At 36.3% G+C, this 21,568-nt stretch overlaps 1 protein-coding gene across 1 annotated transcript in view; it reads left to right on the forward strand.

Annotated features, from left to right (window-relative positions):
• The window catches only part of LOC140197484 (uncharacterized), a 138,315-nt gene that overhangs the window by 38,877 nt on the left and 77,870 nt on the right, over positions 1 to 21,568 (forward strand). The window contains exon 7 of the mRNA XM_072257445.1: positions 12,268 to 13,035. Within this exon, the coding sequence (XP_072113546.1) occupies positions 12,268 to 13,035 (768 nt within the window). The remainder of the gene's footprint in view (positions 1 to 12,267; positions 13,036 to 21,568) is intronic.

Genomic DNA, 21,568 nt, shown 5'->3' on the forward strand with positions numbered 1-21,568 from the left:
AGAGGCAACGCAATTGTCAATCGGTTCTGATCTGGCCAACGATTAACGTGCTGGGCGGCACCTAATTAATTAGCATGTTTATTTCAGCTTTTTTCTTAAAGATGTGCTGTGTGCCTCCCGGCTACCGCTGTACTCCTGCACGCTTCATGGATCGGTATCGGTTCGCTGTCCGGAGGGTGGGGACCGCTGCACCACCCCAACCTCCGACGACTCAGCCTAACACACCATCATCAGTGTGCTCGGCGCTGTCTTCCCGATTCCCGTAAGTGATACTACACTGTACATACATTATTTCTACTTCATATCGGCTGTGTTATTTGGTATGATTTGGCTGGCTGGCTTCCTAGCTTAAAAGTTACTGGAGAGAGTGTTTTTGCCAACAGCGCTTGCGTGAGATTTTCTGCCGAGAGTGCTTGCGCTGTGTTTCTGCCGAGAGCACTTGCATGAGATTTTCGCTACGGCAAACAGTGCAGCAATGATAGTGGAAAAGTATTTCTACTTTATATAGGCTGTGTATTTATCATATCATTCCTGCTTTTACTGTATGTTACTGTTATTTTAGGTTTTATGTGTTATTTGGCATGATTTGGTAGGTTATTTTTGAATCTGCGAATGCTCACAAATTTTTCCTGTATAAATAAATGGTAATTGCTTCTTCGCTTTACGACATTCTGGCTTACGAATCGTTTCATAGGAACGCTCTACCTTCGGATGGCGGGGGAAACCTGTATTGCTGTGATGATTGTACGCTCTAGTATCAATTGTTTGGCGACAATAAAGTATAAATGCTAACATTGCGTTTGCCTTCCTTACTGCTGACTCGATCTGCTAGATGACCTTTAGGGAATTCTGCACTAAGATTCCCAAGTACCTTTGCACCGCTGATTTCAGAATTTTCTCCCCATTTAGAAACTAGTCTAAGCCTTTATTCCTTCTACCAAAGTGCGTAACTATACACTTCCTTATGCTATATTTTTTCTGCCACTTCTTTGTCCAATCTACTAATCTGTTCAAATCGTTCTGCAGACTCCCTGCTTGTTGATCATTACCTACCCCTCCACCTATTTTTGTATCATCCACAAGCTTGGCCGCAAAATCCATCATCCATTCATTAATACATAATGAGAAAAGTAGTGGAGCCAACACTAACCCCTGCGGAACACCGCTAGTCACCAGCAGCCAACCAGAAAAGGTCCCCTTTATTCCCATTCTTTGCCTTTAGCCAGCCAGCTAATCTTCAATCTATGCTAATATATTTCCTGTAGTACCGGGGCTTTTGTTTAGCAGCCTCGTGTGGCACCTTGTCAAATGCCTTCTGAAATCCAAGTAAACAACATCCACTGACTCTCTTCTGTCTATCCTGATTTCAACAGATTTGTCAAGCTTGACTTTTCCTTAAGGAAACCACGCTGACTTTGGTCTATTTTATCATGTACCTCCAAGTACTCTGAAACCTCTTTGTTAACAATGGACTCTTATTATTTTGCCTACCACTACAGTATGGCTAACTGGCCCATAATTTCCCGTCTTTTGCCTCCCTCCCTTCCTAAACAGTGGAGAGACATTTGCAATTTTTGCTGTTCTCTGAAACCATTCGAGAATCTGATGATTGTTGAAGGATCACTACTGAAGCCCCCAGAATCTCTTTAGCTGCCTCTTTCAGAACCCAGCAGTTCAGGAGACTTATCTGCCTTCAGACTTTTCAGCTCTCCAATCACCTTCTCCTTAGTAACAGCAACTACACTTATTTCTGCCCCCTGACACTGTCAACTAATTGACAAAGTGCTTCATCCTTGCATACTTTACCCATCATGGATTGGATAATATTGGTGTTCAAAGGATGTGCTTTTACAAAAATTGTTTAATGTCTTAATGAAGTTGCAGCAAATGATTAGAAGTGCAAATGATAAGTTAGTTTTTATAAGAGTAAGAAAAATCTTACTGCATTTGTATTAGGCCTTAGGTGACTGGGAGGCATTCATTTCAAACTCATCTATAAAGAAAAGTGGGCATATATTTAGCTTTTAGTTGCTACAAGGTGTTAGAAGTTGCAAGATAGAGTCAATCTTCAGTGTGAGCAATGTGAAGTTGTGAGTGTGTAGGTACAGCAGTCTAGGAATTCAGGTTTAGTATGATAGATGATTTTCATGAAAGCTGGGTCTCCAAGTGAACAGTGTTATGTAAATGGCAACAATCAATATCAACTGAGACAGGTTATATAAAAACAACCAAACATTTATTAAACACGGATAAACGATAAGGAAAAAACCAAACGAAAACTTTAACCGGAAGTTAACCACTATGCAGCCGTTCAACAACTCGTCACTCGGCACTGGATTCTTAAAGCGTTAAATGCGAAAACAGTTCTTAAAGTTATAAAGTCAGATATAGTTCTTAAAATGGTAAATTCAAAAGTCCAACAGATTTATACGTTCAATTGGGAGAGACTTCTCTGGAGAAGGACTCCTTCATAGACGCGACTTTCCTGCTGGTTCTGTCCACAGGATTCACGATGCCAAAAATAAACAGTTTAAAACAACTGCCTTTAAATTCTTTTAGGGAGAGAGAGCAAACCTTTGCATGAACTCTTGCTCTTTTTGACAAGAGTTATCTTTGATGCAGGTCGCTACTCCCCCAACGAAGACTCAATAAGGTCAATCCTTTATTAAGCTGCCAAACGATGCCGACTCCTCTGGATCCTGTACTTCGATAAATTCTTCACTCTCCCTTCTACTGTTGGAATTGAGTAAATCAACACATCTAGCAAAAATTTCCGGTCCAATAATATTGTATTTTCCAACAGAACGCACACTCGGTTTTAAAAATGAAACTGCGTCACAAAAACAAACACGCAACAGAAACGGAGACACAGCACATTCTGCCTGGAAATCTACAAGCTAAAAACAACTAACTGTATCACCTGGGATCTTCCCTGATATACCCATGCACATGTCATCACGTGACCTCACATCAGCGGGAAAGTCACATCAGGTGACCTCCAAAAGACCATTACATCATTCTCACAAAAAAACACAGATCTCCTTGAGCATGTAACACCCTCCAAAAAAATTTTGGTCTCAACAAAATTTTAACAATTTATTCAAAAAAAATACAAAGGTATAAAATTTACAAAATACACAATATATACAGTCTATCTTTCAGCCCTTTACAAACTAATGTACAGTAGGAGTGTTACAAATGTTAAAATATCACTCCAAAAAAACCAAATTTTCATTGTACATTTAACATCTAGACAGACAATCAGCGATCACATTATCTTTACCCTTAATATGAGTGATCAAAATATTGTACTTCTGTAACATTAGACTGTTTTATTAAACTGGAGTCTAATTTCCTTAACCCTTTTCTCTAACAGTCACAGTGGCATGACTAAATTTACTGTTAGCTAAGTTAATAGTTAAGTTAGCTTTGGAAAGTGTCTCAAATAATTTCTCCACCGCAGTAATATGTGCTTTCCATGTATTATTTCCTGTAACTAAATCATCAATATAGGCATCTGTATCTTTTAATCCCTGAATCACGCTATTAATCATCCTCTGAAAAGTATCTGGTGCATTCTTCATCCCAAATGGAAGAACATTATATTCATATATCCCAGATGGGGTTACAAATGCTGAAATCTCTCTACCTCTGTCCATCAATGGAACACACCAATAACCTTTTAACAAATCAATTTTTTAAAGGAATTTGGCCTGTCCAACTTCATCCACACAATCATCTACCCTAGGGATTGGATATGCATCAGTTTTTGTCACAGCATTCACCTTACTGTAATCTGTACAAAACCTAATACTGTGGTCTGGCTTAGGCACCATAACACATGGTGAACTCCAATTCGAATTAGAATGTCTAATAATATCATTCTCTAGCATATACTTAATTTCTTGTTCAGCAAGTTCACATTTTTCCCTGTTCATTTGATACGGATGTTGTTTTATGGGTTTTGCATCAACATCTACATCATGCGTGGCTACGGTGGCTCTTCTAGGAACATCTGGAAATAAATATCTATATTTAAAAATTAACTGTTTCATCTCCTCTCTCTGCTCTGGCTGTAAATGAGCTAATTTTTCATCAATATTTTCTAGAATTTTTGAATTTGGTAACCTGGCTGAAATAATGTTGGGTTTAAGATGAGTTTCGGACGAATCCTCCAGTAAGTTTTTATCAAGGTCAGACTCATTATTGATCACAACAGTCATAGTAGGAGATTCTCTCTCATAATACGGTCTTATCATATTTATATGACACAGCTATGTTGTCTTTCTCCGATCTGGGGTTTTTACTACATAATCCACATCATTTACCTTAGATTTAACCTCATAAGGACCATGGCATTTGGCTTGTAATGGGTTCGTTTGCACTGGGAAAAGAACCAACACCTTATCTCCAAGCTTAAATGACCTCATCCTAGCTTCCTTATCATACCACATCTTCATCTTCTCTTGAGCCAACTTTAAATTTTCGTTGGCCAAGCTGCAAACTTTATACGATCTTTCTTTAAATTTCAAAACATAATCTAGCAAATTAGTGTGTACTTCTTTATTAATCCACTGTTCCTTCAACAAGGCCAAAAGTCCTCGAACTCTATGCCCAAACACAAGTTCAAAAGGACTAAAACCTAATGATTCCTGTACTGCCTCCCTTACTGCAACAAGTAGTAAATGTATACCTTCATCCCAGTCCTTTTCATTTTCTACACAGTATGTCCTAATCATAGTTTTTAGTGTAGAATGAAATCTCTCCAAGGCTCCTTGTGATTCTGGATGATAGGCTGAGGAAATAATCTGTTTTGCTCCCAGTTTATAAACTATCTGCTGAAACAACCCCGACATAAAATTACTACCTTGATCTGATTGTATTTCCTTAGGCAACCCAAAATAAGTAAAGAACTTTATAAGAGCCTTTGTCACAGTTTTGGCTGTTATATTCCTAAGAGGTACTGCCTCTCGAAACCTAGACGCTGTGCACATAATAGTTAATAAATATTGATGTCCAGTTTTAGTTTTTGACAAAGGACCTGCACAGTCTATAATGATTTTTTGGCTCACCAAATACAGAAATTGGTTGCAGTGGGGCCACTGGAGTAACCTGATTAGGTTTACTCACAATTTGACACGTATGACACGTTCTACAAAATGACGCCACATCTTGTCTTAAACTAGGCCAATAAAAATGTTTAGCAACTTTGTTCATAGTTTTCTTTACACCTAAATGACCACTCAAAGGAATACTATGAGCCATAGTTAAAATCTCATTTCGGTAAATTTTAGGAACTACTACCTGATGCTTAACTTCCCATTCCTCACTAGCAGGAATTGTAGGCAGTCCCCACTTTCTCATTAATACCCCCTTTTCAAAATAATATCCAACTGGTACTTTTTCAATTTCACTATCTGGAAGAGCTTGTTCTTTTAATTTAACTATCTCAGGATCTCTACCCTGCTCTGCTATTATCTCCTTCTGAGATAAAGACAAATCTTCCTGATCAGACTTACCAACAAAATCCTGATCAAATAAGGTAGGTAAGAAAGTTTCTGATATATCCTCAAAATTCGATTCCTGATTTGAACTGTCATGGGTAACAACCTCATCCTTTACATCAGTCTTTTTAGCCATAGCTCTTGTTACAACACAGGAAGAATCTGTGTTAGAATCCCTCTGTGGTTCCTCAGACTTTGAACTTATTGTCAAATGCACTTCAGGAAAAACTTGTCCACCTGCTAAATCATTCCCTAACAAAAGAGAAACATCATTCACAGGTAAACTGGATTGTAGTCTCACTTTAACAACCCCTTTAACTAATCCTGACCTTAAATTTATTCCATGTAAATGTACTGGCATAAGGGCACTCCCTACTCCTCTTATATAATTTACCTCACCATTGTCAGACTCATCACAAAACCTTAGCACACTGTCTAATATTAGTGATTGAGAAGCTCCAGTATCTCTAAGTATCCGTATTAGTACTGCATTGGATCCTTCTTTCAAGGATACAAATCCTTCTGTTATAAAAGTTTCATATCCCTTCTTAACTTGGTCAGACTCTGACACATCTTCATTAGTATTTTCTAAACCCTGTGGCTTTACGGGTTTTTCAATATGCTGCACACAAGCATCTGGGACCACTTCTTTCTCTTTCCGTTTCAATCGACAGCTATTAGCTACTACATGTCCAGGTTTCTTACAATAATTACAAATATTACCAAAATGTCTTTCCTTCACACGTGTCCCTTAATCCTTACTTTTTTCACTAACTTCAGATTTAATTTCTGGTTTACCTTGACTCTCTGTGCTATTTTTCCTTTTAAAAATTTTACCTGGAGAAAATTTAATCTTGTGGATTAAAACATACTCATCAGCTAATTTAGCAATCTCCTGCAATGTAGCAGTGTCCTGTTCATTTAAGTATGTTCTCACTTCAACAGGAATGCTTCTTTTAAATTCCTCCTGCAAAATCAACTCTTTTAATTTATTATACTCCCCATTCACATTTTTAGAGGAAACCCATCTCTCAAAACACACTGATTTCTCATAGGCAAATTCCACATAAGTTTTTTCCACCAATTTCTTCAAACTTCTGAATCTTTCTCTATACACTTCCGGAACCATCTCATATGCCTTTAATATGTGCTGCTTAACAATATCATAATTCAGTGCTTGCTTAGCATCTAAAGCTGTATAAACTTGTTGTGCCTTGCCTTTAATTACACTTTGTAACATCACTGGCCATTGGTCTTTCAGCCACTTTAAACTCAGAGCAACTGTTTTGAAATGTTGGAAATATGTCTCATTAAATGGAGGAGCCAACATAACCTCACTACTAGCAATAAACTGTTTCATAGAACCAGAAGACTGACTCCCAGACTTTAATTTCTGCATCTCTAGCTCAAATTTCCTCTGGTTCAAGATGTAACTGTTCAAGATGTAACTGCATTTCCAGATTACTCATTGGAAACTTACCTAACACCTCAGCATCAAACAATTCCAAATTAATGTAATGTTCAGCGATTTTCCTTTGTATGAAAGCCTTGGTGGAATTTCTCGTAATTCCTTTAATATCCAACTTCCTAATAATCTCCAATACCTCAGGTTTTCTCACATCCTCTGAAGACCCCGAGTCAGGCGTCTCCATAAACCCGTCAATATCCATTGTCTCCGAATACAACACACACACCAATCAAACCAAAAAAAAAATCAGATATTTCTCTTTTCCAAATCAAAATGGCAATTACCAGCACTTAAACTCAAAATCGGAACATCCCAGACGAGCCCCCACAGATTATGTTACGTACACGGCAACAATCAATATCAACCGAGACAGGTTATATAAAAACAACCAAACATTTATTAAGCACAGATAAACGATAAGGAAAAAAACAAACGAAAACTTTAACCGGAATTAACCACTATGCAGCCGTTCAACAACTCGTCACTCGGCACTGGTTTCTTAAAGCGTTAAATGCGAAAACAGTTCTTAAAGTGATAAAGTCAGATATAGTTCTTAAAATGGTAAATTCAAAAGTCCCACAGATTTATACATTCAATTGGGAGAGACTTCTCTGGAGAAGGGCTTCTTCATAGACGCGACTTTCCTGCTGGTTCTGTCCACAGGATTCACGATGCTGAAAATAAGCAGTTTAAAACCACTGCCTTTAAATTCTTTTAGGGAGAGAGAGCAAACCTTTGCCTGAACTCTTTGTTCTTTTTGGCAAGAGTTATCTTTGATGCAGGTCGCTACTCCCCCTACGAAGACTCAATAAGGTCGATCCTTTATTAAGCTGCCAAACAATGCCGACTCCTCTCGATCCTTTGATCCTGTACTTCGATAAATTCTTCACTCTTCCTTCTACTGTTGGAGTTGAGTAAATCAACACAGCTAGCAAAAATTTCCAGTCCAATAATACTGTATTTTGCAAAAGTACGCACACTCGGTTTTAAAAATGAAACTGCGTCACAAAAAGAAACAGGCAACAGAAACGGAGACACAGCACGTTCTACCTGGAAATCTACAAACTAAAAACAACTAACTGTATCACCTGGGATCTTCCCTTATATATCCATGGTGCACATGTCATCACGTGACCTCACATCGGCAGGAAAATCACATCAGGTGACCTCCAAAAGACCATTACATCATTCTCACAATAAAAAATACAGATCTCCTTGAGCATGTAACAACAGTAACTAATTTTTCTGATTGTGGTTGAAAATCTTGTTGACAAACTCGGGGAGTTATGCTAATCATTTGAATGATGCTTGAAAATTACCACTTAATTTTGAAGGTAGATGGTTTGACTCTCTCAGGATGGCTGGCATTTTGTACTGCAAATGTTATATGCTACTTTTCAGCCCATGCTTGAATATTTTCATGTTGGTGTACACAGCCATGGCCTGCTTTATTTTCTGAGTAAATGAGAATGGACTCGAACTCTGTGTGATAAACTAGCAAACATTCCAACTTCTGACATTATGATAGAAGGAAGATCATTGACAAAGTTGGTGCAGATGATTGAAACTAAGTTATTGCCTTGAACATCAAAAATGATGCCTTGAGGCTATGATGATTGACTTCAAACAAACATTACATCTTCCTGTGTGCAAGGTATGACTGCAACTGCTGGATTATTTTTTGTTTTTTTTCTTCTTTAGACTTCAATTTTCAATTCAAACTTCTTGATGCTACATTCAGTCAAATGTTGCCTTGATGTCTGCCTTGATGGGGCAATCACACTCACTTCTCTAGACTTAAGATCTTGTTTCAACCTATACTGGGATAATGTCTGGAGTCATGTAGTTTAGATGAAACCCAAATTGGCTTTCGTACGTGACAATTCTTGATGACATCTTCCATCACTTTGCTAATGATGGAGATTAGAATAACTATCTGAATTGGATTGTTATACTTTTTATGAATAGAACATACTTGGCAAATTTTCCACATTATTTGGTAGATTCCATTCTTGTAGCTGAGTGTGCCTGTGGCCAAGTGGTTAAGGCATTGGACTAGCGACCTGAAGGTCGTCAGTTTGTGCCCCAGCCGAGGCAACATGTTGTGTCCTTGAGCAAGGCACTTAATCACACATTGCTCTGTGACGACACTGGTGCCAAGCTGTATGGGTCCTAATGCCTTCCCTTGGACAACATTGGTGTCGTGGGAGGAGAGACTTGCAGCATGGGCAACTGCTGGTCTTCCATACAACCTTGCCCAGGCCTGCGTCCTGGAGAGTGAAGACTTTCCAGGCACAGATCCATGGTCTAGCAAGACTTTATTCTTGTAGCTATTATAACAGCTTGGCTGGAGACACTCCTAGTTCAGAAGTGTTGATCTTAACTCATTCACTAGGATTTGCCACTATTGAGGATAGGGATATGCATAGAGCTTCTCCTTCCACTATCTGTTTAATTATTCATTATAATTCATGACCAGATGTCTTAGGACTGCAAAGTTTTGATTTGATCTGCTGGTTATGGGATCACTTAGGCTACGTCCACACTAGACCAGATAATTTTGAAAACGCCGGTTTCGAGTGAAAATGACAGGCGTCCACACTAGGCATTTTTCAAAATATCTCCGTCCACACTAAAACAGATATTTGGGCGAATCCCCTCCTACTGGGCATGCACAGACACATCTACAGAAAACAAGCGAATAGGAAACGGTATAATATTTACGTTTCTGCGGCGGCGTTGTGCTATTTCCATTGGTCAAAAACTAGAGCACCTACAACAACAGTGAAAGAAAGTTTTCAAAAATGTCTTTGAGGAATACAAAGAAAACCTCCACTGGAGAAAGCTGACCGGACTTCTTCGTTTAGACGGACAATGAAGTTGAGCTGTTTCTGCAAGTTACAAATGACTACAAAGTCAGCAAAGCTGTGGAGATGTTTAATTCCAAACAAGCTATTAACATAGACAATAAAGTAAACAACACATGCTTGAAGCTGTCCTCTACCCAAGATCAACATTATCAACAATAACAAAATGTTAAATGGTCAACTCGACATGACTACCAATCCCACATCAAACCCAAACCTATTAGGAGCAGAAGAGGGCACTCAACTCAATTTGAAATACTAACTACCAAGTCAGATGTGTACAGCAATTCATTTTCCCCCCGCACAATTAAAGCATGGAATAATCTTAATCTTAATCCTAACACAGTCACACAACCAAACCCAATTAAATTTAAGGCAGCTTTTCTTCTTCAGAAATCTCCTTCTTAAGCCCACCCTCCACCACCTCCAGTTTAAATTCCATGCGGAATATTTTGGAGGATCAAGAACCAAGAGAGAAGAATCTTCTGCCGCCAGACCTGCGCAGTATTTCTGACATTAATGTTTTTAAAGATAGACTCAATCAAATCAATTTAGGGGATCTAGTCAAAAAAGTTCACTTTACAATTTAACTCTCACGCTGTTCACACGAACTGCGCGTTATAACAGTGGTGGTCAGTCAGCGACAGTGCCGGCTTGGAAACCCTGGGGTACAGGAGATTGAGGGTACGAGCACTGCAGACTGGGAGACCAGAGGGTACGGGCAGAAGAACAGAGGATGCAAACAGAGAAGCCGAGGGGACCAGCTTGAAAGCCACCTCCAGTTTAAATTCCATGCGGAATATTTTGGAGGATCAAGAACCAAGAACCAAGAACAGCCGTCTGGCAGTGCTTGCGCAGTCCCAAGCAGAAGCAGAAAAAGTATTGTTGTTGTGGTGTTGTCATGACAGCGTTTTTAAATCTCTGAGTTTACCCCGTACACGCTACAATGCGAAACAATCATTTTCAAATTTACACACTCTGGAGAGTGTTTTCGAAAATCTCCATTTTCGGGGGATGAAAACGCCGTTTCAGTGTGGACGGAAGGTTAAAACGAAGAGAAAAAGCTTCGTTTTCAAAATTATCCAACGTAGTGTGGACATAGCCTTAGTTAAGTCTCTAATGTGCTGTTTTTACTGCTTTCAAACATGTACTTTAATGTTGTAGTTTCATCAGGTTGACACCTCATTTTTAAATACTTTTGCATTCCACATGGGCCAATTTTGATTCTGTAGGTTAATATATTAACAGAGTGTGGGATTTTCTAAATCGTGAGTTTACACATCATGTTTGTATAAATTTGTTTGCTGCTGATCATCCTTAGTACTTCATGTGTGCCAATTTTGACCTGCCAGATCTTTTTTGAATTTATTCCGTTTAACATAATGATAGTGACATACCAACATGAAGAAAAGCTTCCTCTGTATGAACTCAGGACCTCGTTTCCATAAGGAGACAATTATAGCACTATTGTCTACAGTAGTGCTGTAATTGACAGATACTGCTGCAACAAGTAGAATATGTGACTAAGGTGAAGTAATTTTATCCCTCCTGTTGTTTAGCTTATTATATGCTGCAGAGCCAGATTTGGTAGTTAATGTGCTTCAGAATTCTTTCAACTTGATCAGTGATCGTGCTACTAACTAAGCTGCTTCTGTGATAAACATTGAAGTTCCCCTTTAGAACATTTCTGATTTCAGTTCTTCTTGCAAGTATTTTTCAACAGGGAGTAATTCAGGAAGAATAATAGGTAGTAATCGGAAGAACATTTCCTTCTACTGTATTTGCCTTTTCTGGGGGTCTGACTTGCTAGTAGGCTAAGGTGTGGAGCAGGCCCCAAGTAACTTTGCCATTTTCAATTTTGAGCATGATTCATTTAGATTAATTTATTGTGCTACCATGGTGGTTATGGTACAACTGAGTAGCTTGGTAGCCCATCTTAGAGGGGTGTTAATAGTGAACTATATTGCTTTGAGCCCATCAAGAATGAGGGGTGACCCGAAAGAAGTTTATAAAATCATGAGTATTTGTAAGGTCATAGTCTTTTCCCCAGGTTGTGGAATCCAAAACTGGAGGCCACGGATACAAGATAAAAGGGGAGAGACTTAAGGCATCTGAGAGGTAACTTCTTTACACAGAGGGTGGCGAGTACTTGGAATGAGCTGCCAGCTGAAGTGATTGGAGTGGGTACAGTTGCAACATTTAAGAGTTATTTGGATAGGTACATTGAGGATAGGTGGTTGGAGGGTTATGGGTTGAACACAGGCAACTGGGTAGAAGGACTGGTTAGGCCAAAGTTGGGTCTGTGCTGCATTACTCTATGACTCTGACTAAAAAATAATTAAAGGCATCACAAGTTCTTCCTTTGAGTTTCTATGCTTTATTTATCTCTGTAATCCATCAAAGTAAGATGTTTATTTTTTTTCCTTAGGAAATTTCAGATAATGAAAGTACTCCAGAAATAAATTTGATCACTGGAGCTCTTATTACCTCCTGCACATCGACACAGGAGAGGAGAATAGCATTTGCTGATGAACTGTCTGTAGGAAACTGTGCATCCAATATGCCATCATTGTTTTCAAGTCATGATTCCCTTGTAGAATCATTTAATGTTTCTAAAGCAGAAACAACCAATGCAATACGAAGTTCACTATCACAAGCTTTACCCCAGGAAGACATCTCAGCACAAGGGAATCTTGAAAAAAATACAAGCTCCAAATCTACAAGTAATGAAATACCAATAATGGACTTGTTAAGACCACTAAGCAATGAATCTAGAAGTAGCTCTCTTACAACAATAAATCTCTCACCCCTTATGGATTCTCTAGATGCATTGAGCGATGGTGCAGCAACAACATCATTAGCAGAAAGACAGGATGCATTGCCTGTAGAATTGTTGGCAGCAATCAACAAAATGCCATTAATGACAACAGTTCTTCCAGTCAACGAGACAGTGCCATCAGTTAATGAGAAATTGGCAATTAATTCATCCACTCAATGTGTAGTCAAAGAAATATTGTCTTCAGTAAATGACAAAGCTGCAGCAACTCAGCTGACAAACCCAGAACTCAAAGCATGTATATTTACACTGCATGACAATAATACAGAAATCAATGAAGACCTCACACAAATAACAGATAATGAACCAAACTTAGAATCTTCAAGGGAAACTGAACACCTGCAGAAGAAGAATATTGAGGTTAGAATCCACAGCATTTAGATTTTGTGCCATGATTTTGAATTACAGTTTTTATATTACATCTTAGTATCTAAACTTCTTCCATCAATATATAGCAAAATGTTTGTCAACCTTCTTCATCACATAAATTGAATTGAATTGACTTTATTTCTTATATCCTTCACACACATGAGTAAAAATCTTTACGTTATGTCTCTGTGTAAATGTGCAATCATAGTAATTTATAGTAATTTGTAATAAATAGCACAGTCAATGTAACATAGAATACACTCAAATCATCATGTTAATTAGTCTGATGGCCTGGTGGAAGAAGCTGTCCCAGAGCCTTTTGGTCCTGGCTTTTATGCTGCGGTACCATTTCCCGGATGGTAGCAGCTGGAGTAGATTGTGGTCGGGGTGACTCGGATCCCCGGTGTCTCAAACAAAGCCCAGGTTCAATTCTACAAATTATCTAGTGTAGTTAGCCACTTATTAAACTGACCGCTGTAAGAAAATAGAGTATATGTTTTCCCGAGTGAGAAATATTATCTTAGTATCTGAATTGGGTCGGAATACTTGTCAGTTCACCTTTCTGTCTCTTCTGTTTCGCTGCAGGAAATAGGAATTGTAAGCAAATGATTTCTTCTTTTGCTGATTACTCACTAATGTTAACGAAGTGATACAAAGACAGACATTGATTTCACTCCAATTTTGGTCCAGATCCCAGCAACCAGAAATGAATAGGAAGTGATTCTATGTATATTAGCAAAGAAAATCATCAACAGCTTCTCTGTTTTCACTGACCCTAGATTCTTGAGCTGAGTGCAAATCGTGCTTCAACTTTTTTGTTTCAGGATTTGGATGATAGACTTGTCCTAGATGCCAACATATTTATTACGCTACCTATGCAGAGTCTTGGCAGGTTCAAAGAGCATCACTAAAATTTGTTGTAGGCTTAATAATTCATGCTGATGAATCTTATCAATCTTACTGTATTTTCAACTTTAAAATTTGTAAGAGACAACTAAGTTCATATTCACAATAATCTTATAGTGTTCAGATCGCACAGCAATTACCAAAAAAACACAAACATATTCCATCACTAAATTAATGGTTGTCAGTATCTTATAAGTACCGTAAGCATTTGAATAATATTAAATAACCTAACAACAAATACATATGGTACCTTCTAGTACATTAGCAGTCTGTACAGAGTACAATCTTATCCCCATGTGGAATAGTTTATCTTTAAATGATTGCATTGTTTTAAATTGCTCATAATGCTGTGAGTCCAGCTACCTGCCAACTGGTCAATACAAAATGGGCTACAATAGCAAAGTAAAGCTGATTTGTACCATTTTGGAGAAGCAATCTCTCTGCTCCTTGCATTCATGTGTTATAAATTGTTGGAGAAATCACTTTCTTGTATTTTATGAATGATTTTGAATTGGATCTTGCTGGAAAAGTCATAGTGCTTAAATTATCCTTCTTAGTATGCAAATTAAGAGAAACTGAGATGAAAATGTGCAGAACTTCCTGTTTGATTTACTTCCATTGTATTGCACAAATCATATCTCACACTTTATCTCTCCATTCTTTTTTAGGACTTGTTAGATTCCCAAATTAATTGTTTATTAAACTCACCAGAGAAAACTGTATTGATAACTAAGGTCCATTTTAACCTTATAGCACTTCCAAATAATCTGCCTGCCTGGGGAGTTTACCATTTAAATTCTAATTGGGTACTGAGTTATTCTTAGAAACTTTCTAAATGATGTTTCAGATTTTACTGGCTGCATTGACCCGCCATCTGGATTTGACTCCCGCATACATACATTTAAATTGGCTCTCCCCATTTGGAACTACAATCAGATCTCTGCAATGAGCAAACCTCAGGTGGTGTACAGATGTGGTGGTGCTCTCTCATTTTTAAATCTTTTTATTGATTATTATTGAGATCAACAAAAATACATTAAAGTAATCAAGTCAACGTGTCAATACGTACAATGAGGAATTAAATTACCAAATAACTGATTAACAAAGCTAAACAATATATCAATAATTATAAGAAAAACTGAAGTGTTAAGAATTTTTTTTTGGAAAAAAGAAAGAAGGAAAAAAAGAATCCCTACTAACTAAAACAAAAAAAAATCCCTGCTAACAAAAAAAACGAAAAGAAAAAAAACATTGGGAGCACGACCCCGGAGCTATACGCCATATAAGCTTCCATAAAAGAAAAATATCAATCCGCTAACTCAAATCCATTTAAACAAGAATCAGAAGGAAACCATCTTAATTAATTACTATCAAATCAGATGGTAGTAGCGGGCAAAAGAACCCCACCTTTTCTCAAAGTCAAATTGAGGATCAAAAGTTCGACTTCTGATTTTCTCCAAACTAAGACATAACATCACCTGAGAGAACCATTGTATCAAAGTGGGAACAGAGACATCTTTCCATTTCAATAAAATAGCCCTTCTGGCCAATAATGTAACAAATGCAATTACATGTTGGTCTGATATAGAAAATACCATGAATATATTGAGGGATTATACCGAACAAAACTATCAAGTTATTAGGTTGTAAATTAATTTTTAAAGCTTTAGAAATTGTAGAGAAAATAGATTTCCAAAACTGTTTCAATACAGAACATGACCGAAATATATGTGTCAATATTGCTGTCTCGGTTTTACATCTATCACACTGACTATCAACATTAGGGTACATTTTAGACAGTCTCTCTTTTGTCAAATAGTAATGTACAATTTTAAATTGAATTAAAGAGTGATTGGCACAAATCGAAGAAGAGTTAACCAACTTCAAAATTCGCAACTAATCCTCTGTTATCAAGGTCATGTTAAGCTCTCTTTCCCAATCTTGCTTAATCTTAAGTGAAGGGTAATTGTACTGTTGTAACAGTAAATTATAAATTTTCCCAATAAAACCTTTCACTAAAGGATTCATTTTTAAAATAATGTCTAACAGGTCAGAATCCTGTATATATGGAAAATTACTTAAATATAAGAAATGTCTGACCTGAAGATATTGCAAGAAATGTGAGTACGAGAGAGAGTATTTAGCTACTAATTTCTCAAAAGACATCAATTGGCCTTCTTTGAGCAGATCCATGGAGGAATAGACTCCTTTATTCCTCCAAAGAAAAAAGGTCAGATCACTTGATGAAGATTTAAATAAATAATTTCGATAAATTAAACTTAGAATGTTAAATTTTTTTAGATTAAAAAAGTTACAAAACTGGTACCAAATTCGTAATGGTGACTGCTTAATTATAGGATATAAATTTATATTAGAAATTTTGGCCAGTTGTACAGGTAAAGAAGCTCCTAATAACGAAGTTAAGTAAAATTGTTTCATAGCTTTCAATTCCAAATCAACCCAAGGTGGTCATTCATTTTTATCAACCCAGTATAACCAGGAACACATATAACGTATATTAACAGCCCAATAGTACATTCTTAAATTAGGCAGAGCAAGACCTCCATCCTTTTTTAATTTTTGTAAATAATATTTTTCAATTCTTGGTCTTTTATTATTCCAAACAAAAGATGAAATAATAGAATCAACCTGATCAAAAAAACTTCTTAGTTAAAAAATAGGAATATTTTGAAATACATATAAAAATTTTGGTAAAATCATCATTTTAACTGCATGAATTGGGCCAGCTAACAAAAGTATAAGTGGATTCCATCTACAAAATAATTGCTTCATAAAATCCACTGAAGGAACCAAATGAGCTCTATAAAGGTCTCTGTGACTCTTAGGGATAATAATACCTAAATATTTAAAAGAGTCCGTAACTTTAAAAGGAATGTCATCATATATAAAAGCAGAATCACTTAGAGAAATAATTCACTGTTATGAAGGTTTAATTTGTATCCCGAAAATTTTCCAAACTCATTTAATAATTTCAATAAACTAGGAATGGATTCTTCAGGATTCGAAACATAAACTAAGAGATCATCAGCATAAAGGGAGATCTTATGAATAGTCCCATTTATGGAAGTTCTGTGGATATCTTTAGCTTCACGAAGTGCAATGGCCAAGGGTTCCAACACCAAATTAAATAACGGGACTTAACGGACATCCTCGTCACGTACCCTGCGAGAGTCGAAAAAAAGGAGATCTGCAGTTATTAGTAATAACAGTAGCAATAAGACTTTTATATATCATTCTAATCCACTTATTAAAATTAGTACCAAAGTTGAATTTCTCTAAAACGTTCAAAAAGTATTTCCATTCAACTCTATCAAATGCCTTTTCAGCACCAAGAGAAATAACACATTGTGGAGTCTTAGAAAAGGAGTATATAATATTTAACAGTCTCTGAGTATTAGAGAAGGAATAACGGCCTTTACAAAGCCTGTTTGGTCCTGAGAGATAATTTTAGCTAGAATATTTTCCAGTCGATTGGCCATTATTTTTGAAAGAATTTTAGCATCCACATTTAATAATGAAATAGGTCCGTATGAAGCGCAGTCAGTAGGGTCTTTATCTTTCTTAAGAATTAAAGAAATAGAAGCTTCATAAAACGTGGGAGGTAACTCTCCTATCAAAAAAAATCTTTTAAGCGTTTCCAATATATATGGAGAAAGCAATTTTTCAAATTTTTTATAAAATCCTACAGAATAACCATCCAATCCAGGAGCGTTACGAGATTGCATTGAAAGAATAGCTTTCTGAATTTCTTTTTCAGTAATAGGAGTATCAAGAGTTTGTTGATCTTCAACAGAAATTCTAGGAAAATCAATCTTTTGTAAAAAGGCATTCATTTTAAAAGGATCAGCTGGAAACTGAGATTTATAAAGTTCAATGTAAAAGTCTTGAAAAATTTTATTAATGTCTTCATAATTACAAGCTAAACTACTGTCTCCCTTAGGAATTTTAAAAATTTGTCTTTTAGCTCTAGCTGCTTTTAATTGAGATGCTAATAGTTTATTATTTTTATCTCCAAACACATAAAATTGACTTTTCAATTTAAGCAAATTTCTTTCAATAGGATAAGTTAATAGTACATTATATTGTGATTGAAGTTCAACCCTTTGTTTAAATAAATCAATGTTAGGAGAGATTGCATAAATATTATCAAGTCTTTAATTAGTTTTGAAATCTTATCTAACTCTATTTTTGTCTGTTTCTTAAGCTTAGCTAAACAGGAGATTATCTGACCTTGCAAATGTGCTTTAAATGTATCCCATATAATCAATTTTGACATCTCCTGTAATGTTAAAAAGAAAAAAAAGTCTTTTATCTGAGTCTCAATAATTTTGACAAAGTCGGAACTTTGTAATAAATTTTCTGGAAAACGCCAAGGCAAGTTTGCAATACCGACATCATTCAATTCAAAAGCTAAGCTTAACGGCGCATGATCCGAAACAACGATAGCGTCATATTCACATTTCTGGACTTTGGACAAAAATCAGAAATCATTGTAGGATTAATTTCAGTTTTTAATTATTTTTCCCATTACGGAGTTCCAGAGCATGCGGGTTTTCTATATGGTTATACTTATCACCGCCATTTTTGATTAGCCTGCGTTGGTGTGTGTGTATTTATGTGTTTAAAATATTTTATGGTAGTTAAACAGATAAACGTTATTAGTTGAAACGTACATGGCTGGAATCATCCTATTAAGCGAAAGAAGACTTTTAAAATTATTGATAGATTCCAACCTGATGTAATTTTCCCTCAAGAAACGCATATCAGAACGGGTGATCAAAATAGATTTTTTAAAATGTGGAAGGGGCTTCAGTATCATGCCACTTGTCAAAATAAATCAAAGTGAGTATCTATTTTTATTAAATCTAACATTTATCCAAGAAGACATTGTGTCAGATATTAATGGTAGATTTTTAATTGTCAAAGGAACAATTTGTAATGGAAAAATTGTCCTGGTTAATCTATATGGACCTAATGTAGATGATCCTTTTTTTTAATAACGTATTTGGTTTATTGCCGGATTTAAATGAATATATGTTGTTAATGGGTGGTGATTTTAACTGTTGTTTAAATCCTTTGATTGACAAGAGTTCAACCAATCAGCGGCTTCCGAGTTGTTCAGCATCACTTATTAACTCTTTTTTAATCGATTATGGCCTGGTTGAAATTTGAAGACATCTACATCCTAATGACAGAGATTATTCCTTCTATTCACATGTTCACAAAAAATATACTTGGTGCACTCTTAATGTTTTCGCAGGAGATACTGCTAGTAGCAAAGTTTTGTCTTCTGTCAAAACTAAGAAGCTTCTTTATACAATGTAAATATCTTTGATATTTACAGATATTTATGACAATCTTAATATTATTGTTAAATAATTTAAAAAGTAAAAGTTCTTTTGAAATGAATAAAATACAACCAAACATTTACAATTTAATAAAAATATTACGCTAAATTAAAATAACACAAAAGAGACTTCCCTTCCCTATTCTCTAGACTAATAATCCCCGTTAAAATGAATAAGATCAACTCTATACCAGTTTTAGCAATGTAGTAGGTAAGTGCAAGAGCTCTATCCCTCAGGACATCCTGAATTTAGGAATGTCCTTTGAAATCTAGATTCTCCTGGTGGTGGCTGATGGAGTAACAGCAATCTGCCGTTGCTCCAATTTTAATGATCTTACCATTTCCAACCTGTCTTGAAACTTCTTTTTTATTCTTTCATTATGGCTGGAAAGAGTGCCAGAGGTACTAAAAAGGATGATCTTCCTGCTTCTTTGGATTCTATTATGGATTTGCTGCAAACTCATACACGAGAAGCCTCTGAGAAGTTTCAACAATTCAGCACTGAATTTAAACAAATAGATGGTAAATTGGATTCTATTCAACAAACTCTTAATGAACACGATAAATGTATTAAAAATAATGAAGAAATTTTGTTGGTTCTGGAAATGGAAGTGGATGGATTGCAGAAGCTTCGTGAAAAGCAATCGAAGTCCAACGAAAAGTTAAGACAGAAGATTATCAACCTAGAAAATAGAAGTAGAAGGAACAACCTACGGGTTCTGGGTCTCGAAGAATTAATCAAAGGTAATCATCCTATGGAGTTTTTTGCAAACTTTTTGCAAGAATTATTTCCGGAGATTTTGATGTCTGTGCCTTTGATTGATCGAGTTCACAGATCTCCTGCGTTCAGACCTCCTAACAATCAGAGACTAAGATCAGTAGTAATCTGTTTTCAGGAATTTAAAACAAAGGAACTCTTAATTCGTGAATCTCGTCGAAGAGGTATGATTGACTATAATGGTCGCAAGATTAGAATTGTTGAAGATTATTCGCCTGAGGTTATGCAGGAATGCGTTAAGTTCAAAGAAGTTATGTCCGAGCTTTTTAATAAGGGTTTCAAGCCTTCCCTTCGCTACCAGCCTGACTCAGAATCACACTTAAAAATGGTTCTTTTGAATGGTTCCGCTTGTCTGTTGAAGCACAAAAGTTTTTAAAATCTGAAGGCTAAAGCGGAAGGCTAGCTGTTTAGTTTCTCCTTACAAGAAGACACAAGATTAAGCTTTTAATTCGCAAATCCCTTCGAAGAGGCATGATTGGTTATAGGGTGGAATATTAATAATCTCGGAGATTGTTCACTTGATGTTATGCAGAATGTGCTAAGTTTAAACAAGCTCTGTAGGAATTTTTTAGTAAGGGTTTTAACCCGTCCCTTGGCTACCCAGTTTGACTGAGAATCTCATTAAGATGGATCCTTTGAATGGTTTTGTTTGAATATTGAAGCACAAAGATTTTTTAAATTTGAAGGCTAACTGCTTAGTCTGTTTTTCCATGAAGATATAAGATTAATGTTTAATGTCTTTCTGTATAATAATTGTATCTTTTACTTTTGGTAAACCTTTGTAACTAATTTCCTTTTGTATTTTTGAATACTGTATTTTTGATATATGAGAATTGAATTTCTTGTTTGGATATTGTTTAGTCTAGGTTGGAATATAAATAACCTTGAAACTAATTGGAGCAATCACCAGGTTTTGGGGGGTTGTCCGTAGTTTTAGATGCCGACTTTCTATTTGTCAGTTTCCTTTCTTTGGGAGGTGGGCGGGGGTATGTTTTTTTTCCCAAAAGCTGTTTTCGAATTTTTAGCCAACTTGTTGCTCGGTTACCATTTCTCAAGGTTTATGGCTTGGTTTTTAACTTACATTTTAACCCTTCTTTTAAATAATATTAAAAATGGACCAAACTATTAATTTGCTCAGTTTTAACGTGAAAGGTTAAATCACCCTGTTAAACGTAATAAGTTTTTGCTTATATTCAGAAACTTAAGGTCCCTATTACTTTTTTTACAAGAAACTCACATATGCAAATGTCATAATCTACGTCTTTTTAGCCATTGGAATGGACTTTGTTTTCACTCTTCTTTTCAGGTCAAATCTAGAGGAGTTTCGATTCTTATAGATAATACACTTTCCTTTGTCCAACATAAAGTAGTGTCTGATACTAATGGACGTTTTATTATAGTTTCAGGAAAACTAGATAATAAATTAATAGTATTTGCCAATGTGTATGCCCCAAATGTAGATGATCCAGGAT

The sequence above is a fragment of the Mobula birostris genome, chromosome 5 (assembly GCF_030028105.1).
Source record: "Mobula birostris isolate sMobBir1 chromosome 5, sMobBir1.hap1, whole genome shotgun sequence".
NCBI classification, from domain to species: domain Eukaryota; kingdom Metazoa; phylum Chordata; class Chondrichthyes; order Myliobatiformes; family Myliobatidae; genus Mobula; species Mobula birostris.